Raw genomic sequence first — 7,852 nt, 5'->3', positions numbered from 1 at the left:
ATATATATATATATATATATATATATATATATATATATATATATATATATATATTTTAAATAATTTGTGGTTAAATTAAATAGAAAAATATATTAAAGCCAAAACTTTACTCATCAATCATTTTGTAACCCAAAGTCAAAAATAAAATAAATTTGTGATGGCAATAAGAAACAATCAACCACCACAAATTCAAACCTATATAAATGCACATTCAATATTCAATTTAATTATTATTTATATTTAAAAATGTCCAAGGGACGACTGGAGACAAGTAGAACCCTTCTCAGTCCTGTCCTCACCTCATATTTCAATTTTCATTTATATATAAAAAATGAGCGGGACAGAGCGAGGACAGAGACAAAGAATATAATTTATGTCCCGGGCCTTGTTTAACTAACATGGAAAAATCTCTCCCGACTCATTCGCGCTTTGGGTTAAATGGACATCTCTGTTTATGTCACGTCTAAGTAAAGAAATGATACATGAATGAACCAAAACCACATCTGAACCAGAGTGATCATGAGGCAAGATGCACATTTTTTTAATGATTCGATCATAGGAACTCTAAAGTTAAGTTTGGTCCCTGTAACTGCCTAAGCTCACCGCTAGTAGATATGGTACTTTTTGGGCTTTCTCTTTCGGGTTTTCTCTCAAGGTTAAGCGTATGCTGTGGAGAGATTTTCACACTTTTATAAAAAATGTTTTGTTCCCCTCTCTAACCGATATGGAATCTCACAACCCAGTTGTGTCAAGGATGCGAAGAACGTCAGAGAATGCCGATGTCATCAAGTGTATTCTAAATTTCGATCCGAATCTTGGGCATAGAGTGTTACGACTTCACAATTCACTCTCGTTTTAGATGTCTCTTTCGACCGAAATGTCAATTCTAATAAATGCAACGACAAAATTGTCTTTCAAAAATTTAACTTTTAATGAAAAGAGAAAAAAAAAGAAAACTTTTTGAGTATTAATGTGTTCGTAATAATCAACACATATTCAATGCAAAAAGTACAGCAGATAACTACTACACGAGGTCTACTTTGATTTGAAAAACCCTAATTTCTAAGTGTTATATGTGTGTGAAAACCTCTTCCTAACAGACTCGTTTTTGAACCACGAGACTGATAGTGATACATAATAAATCAAAGCAGACAATATCTGTTAGCGGTGGGCTTGAATTGTTACAAATGATATCCGAGCCAGACACCGGACGGTGTGCTAGCGAGAACGTTGGGTTCTCAACGAAGGTGAACTATGAGATCCCGCATCAGTTGGAGAGATGAACGAAGATACATAACGAGCCAAAACGGACAATATCTATTAGCGGTGGGCTTGAGTTATTATAATCAGTGAATTGTTTTCTACTCGGGATTGAAACCATTTTTTTTTTAAGTTTTCAAACCCTTTATATAAAATTTTATAAATATATTTCCATTGACTTTTTAATCTATAATCGTTAGACTTTCCATCTCTCTTATGACATTCTTAAGTTTGAAGATTTAACAAGATTTGGTTTGATTTAAGAACATGTGATTGAATACTTATATGACTCGAGGCTACCTTAGACCTAAATCTCGAGATTCCATGTTTAATTTTTATGGGCTCGGAGAACAAATTAGGTAAACACGAGGGTTGATCTCAAAATTAATTGACAATTATTAAATATTGTGAGGTCTCTTAATATTTTTTGATGTCTTCGACCAAACTAACTAGAGATATCAAAGCGTTATTTTCGTACATTTTTATTTCCGACTTTGACCCTAGTCTTGACCTTAACTCTCAAACCGTCTTCAATAGTTTCTCGACTTTGAATAATGACGGAGACGATAATTTCACTCATCCAATCGAATTAATGTAATTGATAATGATTTAAGAATTGAATTAATTACATTAGATATACAAAACACTACTTAGTGGGATCCAAACTAACAATAAAAACATTATAAAATTGTTCCTCAAAAGATGGGTCAATGGCTATCGATTAGACTACGACATCGACATTTTCATTATATCGTAATATTGTTAAAAAAACCGATGAAACATAAAAAGAAAACAAATATAATATAAATATAATCAATATTTTAGCTTATCGATAGAGTTTGTAAGACCGGACTAATATTGAAAGGAATGAATGGAAAAACATATCGTATCAATAAAAAATTTTAGTAAGATTTTGACCTTAATAGATTAGGCTAAATCTTGTTTGAATTCTCGATGCGGAAAAACCTAAATCGATATGAATGGAAGATGCCTATTTCACTTGTTTTTCTCGGTCGAGCTCTATTAGACCCCATCTATGAAATCATGATCGGCTACACCTGGGTATCTTCTCGGGAGAAGTTAGGCTGATATGAATAGAAAATGTCTCTTTCACTTGCTTTTCTCGGTCGAGCTTTATTAGACCCATCTATGAAATCATGGTCGACTACACCTGAGTATCTTCCCTGGAGAAGTTAGGCAGGTATGAATCACTTGTTTTTCTCGGTCGAGCCCTATTAGACTCCATCTATGAAATCATGGTCGGCTACACCCAGGTATCTTCCCTGGAGAAGTTAGGCTAGTATGAATGGAAAATACCTCTTTCACTTGTTTTTCTCGGTCGAGCTTTATCAGACCCCATCTATGAAATCATGGTCGGCTACACCCAGGTATCTTCCCTGGAGAAGTTAGGCTGATATGAATGGAAAATGCCTATTTCACTTGTTTTTCTCGATCGAGTTCTATCAGACCCCATCTATGAAATTATGGTCGGTTACTCTCAGATATCTTCCCTGGACAGGCTAATATGAACCGTAGAAAGAAAGACACAGAACCGATCAATGATTCAAGTTCCCGAACGAATCAATAAACCGTGTAAATGTTTCTTTATTAATTTAAATATTTTTTATTTTATAATCTCTTGACATTTTATCGATACTTTAATTATGAACGGGAACAACTCAGCTCAATCCAACACGTGAGGTCAATTATTATTCTTAGAGTTTGCTAACAATTGTCAGGTAGGTTTTATTAGTTGCATACACGAACACAAACATGATCCCAAAAACAAAACATTTTCTCTTCCTATATTATCTTGCCGGCTCTTTTTTCTTTATTATATGGGCATAATATATACATATAATATTAATTATTTTTTCGGATGATCGATGAACTCGTGTTTGAGCCCATACGAGCATATTCGATGAAAAATTCATTTTTTACGTTCTTTAAAGTTGAATATTTGATCGATTCCGATCTATGCATTTGTTGAATTAAAAAAAACGAGAAAAACAAACTTTTGCTCGAGATAACGACCTAATCTATTTTTTCTTTATTTTTATTTTTAGAGAATACTTCATTGAAAAGGCATAAATGAGTACTAGATATTGTCATTATCTCCACGACTAGTAGATATTGTCAACTTTGACCCGTTATGTATCGCTGTCAGCCTCACGGTTTTACAGTTTTAAAACACGTTTACTAAGAAGAGGTTTCCACATCCTTATAAGGAATGTTTCGTTCTCCTCTCCAATCGAGGTGAGATTTACAATCCACCTACACGGGAGAGGTTTCACACCTTATAAAGGAATGTTTCGTTCTCCTCTCCAACCGAGGTGAGATCTCATAATCCACCTACTAGGGAGAGGTTTCACACCTTATAAGCAATGTTTTGGTTCCCTTCTCCAATTGAGCTGAGGTTTCCATACCCTTATAAGGAATGTTTCGTTCCCCTCTCCAACCGATATGAGATCTCACAATCCACGGGACCCAGTATTCTTACTGGCACATTGCTTGGTGTTTGGCTCTTATACTATTTGTAACAGCCCAAGTCCACTGCTAACAGATATTGTCCGCTTTGGCCCTTACGTATCACAGTCAACCTCACGATTTAAAAACGCATATGCTAGGATCGGTTTCCACCCTTTTATAAAGAATGTTTCGTTCCCCTCTCCAACCGAGAGGATATCTCACAATCCACCTCCCTTGGGGACCCACTATTCTTGCCGGCACACCACTTGATGTTTGTCTCTTATACTATTTGTAACAACCCAAGTCCACCGCTAACAGATATTATCCGCTTTGACCCGTTACGTATTACATTCAACCTCACGGTTTTAAAACGTATATGCTACGATTGGTTTCCACCCTCTTGTAAAGAATGTTTCGTTTCTCTCTCCAACCGATCTGAGATCTCACATTATCAAATATTAATATAAGCAAAACTCAACCGTTAATTAATCAAATCATTAACATTTGAGCTTAGAAATGTTCGAATTGGTATCTTTACTACGAAAATAAGCACGAGAACGTATAAATAAAGGGATTAATTAAAAAAATTAAAGCATAATTATGATTAGTGCACCTTTGGCACCAAATGTCAAAGAATTTGGCTTGAAAAAGAGGGCTTTCCTAAAAAAGGTTATTAATACTCAATTTTCAAAAAGGTGTATAAACAAAACTATATATTATGCTATTATATGATAATCCTAGACATCAAAATATTAGAACTTTGAGTTTATTCAACTTTCCTTCAATGTCACAACTTGATTGCTACCAAATTAAAGTCGACCTTATTTGGCCTTGTTCGGCTTTGGCCATCTAACTCTAGGACTCGTTAAATTCATAAAATGAAATGGTAAAAAAAATTATAATGCTCGAGTAATCAAATATGTTAAAAAGACTCGTGTTAGTCTGTGAGGATAATCTTCGCTCTTAGAAACGCTTTAAGATTAGTAGGGTGCCCATTTCGGAAGATGCAAGGAAATGTTCGAGTCATCTAGTGTCAAATTTTTTACCGGGCAAACTTATCTTCGACCGAGAGGTAAAACCATTTTTTTTTTTTTATTTTACCCAAAAAGCTATCATGAAATGGAAAAAGCCAAATTTGATGCTTTGTTGTTGGAAAATAATTAAAAAAAAGATTATCGTGATAAAAAAAAAAGGTATTCAAAATCAAATTGATGGGAATATTTCTCCAAATATCCATAGATATTTCTCTATCAAAATAAAATATGTGATAAAAAATCGATGCCAACCCGAGCCTTAATAAAGTCGGTTGATTGTTACTCATGAGAAAGTAAGGAAATTGCTCATTCGCCCCCACTTTCACTTTGTTCTCAACTATTCGATGTAGAATGAAGTCTCTTCTGTAGTCCTAGCTATGTGGATACTTATTCTAAGCCAGAGTTTCAGTAGCTGGGTTATCTACTATCTCGAAACTAAAAAAATTACGAGACTTCCCACTCTAATTTTTCCATTAAACACCGAAGACTTTACATTCTCCTCTATCTCATTCAAGTAAATGGATTTGAAAGCATTCCAATAGTTTTTGGCGACCTAATTCATCGTCTACATGACCTTTATACAACTCTTGCACCTAATGGATAGACTTTTGATATGAGAATAGATGTCTTGAGAGCGGAGATGGGACGAGGAAGGCTTCCCCAATTTCATCTTTGCTACTTATTTCAATATCACTATTTAATGGAAAAATTATAAAACATCGTAATAAAAACAATAATATTTCATAAGCAAAAATATAAATATAATGTTCAATAAACATCATTTCTAAAAATCAAAATTAAATCAAAATTCTTTAGGAGAGTAGAGACCAAAATATAATCCTTTTCATTGTCCTCATATAGCCAATTCGGAGAAAACTCTCATTTCTCCCTCCCCATTCCACAAACGAAGATTTGTCACCCTGTTCAGGGTAAGTTGTCGTGGGTTAAATAGAAATCTTTCTCCAGTAATATGAATGGTTCTAAAGAAAATCGACAGATGCAAATTCCCCTTGTGGAGCTCAGGCATTAGGGTCATGCCCCACAAACCCAAAGATGATCCCGGAAAACCTCCATGTTACCTCGGTGGTTCGGGCTCCGACCAGTCCTTCCAAATAGAACAAGAATGAATGGGGAGGAAGACGTAGCTGATGGATGGAAGCATTCTAACAGTTGCCCTCAACATCACTCATCATTCATCATTCAATAACTGAAAGAATCCCTTTTGATTCAATGGGTTCCATGCATAGGATTATGGCTCAAACTGTTGCCTCAATCAAAGAGGTTTTCAGAACATAATTTTGAACAAGGAAGTAGTAATAACTGCCATCGGTATGATAACAAGTTGTATGGTGAAGGCCACAGCCAAGATCAGTGGGGAGAATGAAGTTCAAAGGGGAGAAACTCAGAGCAATTTCTCTCATGTGAAAGCATCAAATTTGATTAATACTACATAGCACAGTACCTCAAGGTGACCTACTCGGCGATGAATTGTTTGGTAGATGGGGCGATATTGAGACGAGCAAAGGTCGATTACAGGTTTAACCAAAAGCCTGATCATATTTGACAAATTTTTGCCCTGTGCAACCTCTAGGTTCATCATCTCCTTGGAAGAATATCTGAAAATGAGAAATCATGGAAAGGAGGACCTGCAAAAGAGAGATAATATGTATGGCTTAGTCTACATGATATTGATACTTATGGAATATAACTTCAAGCAGCCATGCTGTAAACATAATATGAAACTCATTAATGTAGTGATGGTTACTCTTTTTCTTTTTCATGCTTTCGTCCTTATCTTTCATCTTATTTTCTATTCGGGAGCTCTGAGATTTCGATGTATCAAATTCGTTGCATAAGAAAACACAAGGATAAGAAGAAGGGAACGAGTGCCAGCGAGGACGCTGGGCCTTGAAGGGGGTAGATTGTGAGATCCCACAATCAGTTGGGGAGAAGAATGGAATATTTTTTATAAGGGTGTGGAAACCTCTCCCTAGCTGACGTGTTTTAAAAACCTTGGGAAAGCCCGAAAGGGAAAACCTAAAGAAGACAATATCTGCTAGCGCTGGGCTTTGTTCATTACACCCGTAATGTAGATTAGAGAGAGATGATGAAAGGAGGCTATAGATGATCCAAGACCTTCTTGTTTGCAGAGAATGTAAAACGGAATGTGTGCAACCATCTTAGTTCCGCCTCGACTCCAGTCGACAGTGCCTGGGTTATGTGCATCTTCACTGGCAGGTTTCGAAGGCCCCAAAATGGACAAAGAAATTCCAGGGTCACTCAGTAGTCCTAGATAATCGTGAGCTCGAGTCCAGACCCTTGAATCGGAGGTTCGAGATCGAGCTACCTGTTCATGAAATTTAGTTCAGCAGTGTCAATAACTTTCCTGCAAATCCCCTGCCCTGCATCTAGGAGTATATGGTAAAGAGAAAGGAAAGAAGAGATGAAAGAAAATAACTTTTGTTTTGTACTTGACACAATTACAAGACTTTGAGCTCCTTTAAGCTCATGTTTTAATAGATCATGCTAAGTTCTGAGAAATAGACCTTTCCCAATGAGACCCGCGCTCTCGGAAGTAATTCACGGTGATACGTTGCGAGTTTTGCAATTGCAGTAATGACAAAACAAAGAAGCCTTGATTGTGACGACTTTCTAAAGCTTTCACCACTGGCATTATCACCCGAGTCCTGTCTCAAACCTAAACGACTTTCGAAGCAAACAAAATATATGCAGCCGATTAAAAGTCGAACGTTTTGAAACAAGAATGTAAAGGTAGTTTCAATAAAGCATACCTAGATAAAAGATTTTCATACAACAGCAACTCTAAACTCTCAAAAAGTTCACGAGCAGCATCGTTGTGAGATCTGCCACCCCCGCCATGTTCTCCAATGGCCCAACACAATTGCAAAGCTAGTTCTGTCTAGAAAGAAGAAACGAGGAAGTAATTCAACAAACAGAAACAGTTGTTGCATTGATCTGTTTTATTCGATACAAGATGTAAGCAACAACCTTTGCAGGGTTCTCATAAGCTTCACCAAGCCGGTCTATTATAGGCTTCTGCAAAAAAAAAAAAAAAAAAAAAAAAAAAA

The 7,852-nt window shown here is 36.0% G+C and overlaps 1 protein-coding gene across 1 annotated transcript in view; it reads right to left on the bottom strand.

Moving 5' to 3' along the window:
- Positions 1-5,967: 5,967 nt before the first annotated feature.
- The window catches only part of LOC111443699 (AP-5 complex subunit zeta-1-like), a 12,691-nt gene continuing 10,806 nt past the window's right edge, over positions 5,968-7,852 (bottom strand). Inside the window, exons 12-16 of the mRNA XM_023081628.1 lie at positions 7,773-7,820; positions 7,556-7,683; positions 7,310-7,469; positions 6,900-7,110; positions 5,968-6,409 (exon numbers count right to left, since the gene is read on the bottom strand). Coding sequence (XP_022937396.1) covers positions 6,360-6,409; positions 6,900-7,110; positions 7,310-7,469; positions 7,556-7,683; positions 7,773-7,820 — 597 coding nt within the window. The 3' untranslated portion in view covers positions 5,968-6,359. The remainder of the gene's footprint in view (positions 6,410-6,899; positions 7,111-7,309; positions 7,470-7,555; positions 7,684-7,772; positions 7,821-7,852) is intronic.

Source organism: Cucurbita moschata, unplaced genomic scaffold (assembly GCF_002738365.1).
Source record: "Cucurbita moschata cultivar Rifu unplaced genomic scaffold, Cmos_1.0 Cmo_Scf00005, whole genome shotgun sequence".
Classification (NCBI taxonomy): domain Eukaryota; kingdom Viridiplantae; phylum Streptophyta; class Magnoliopsida; order Cucurbitales; family Cucurbitaceae; genus Cucurbita; species Cucurbita moschata.
This window is presented reverse-complemented; position numbering and strand designations above follow the sequence as displayed.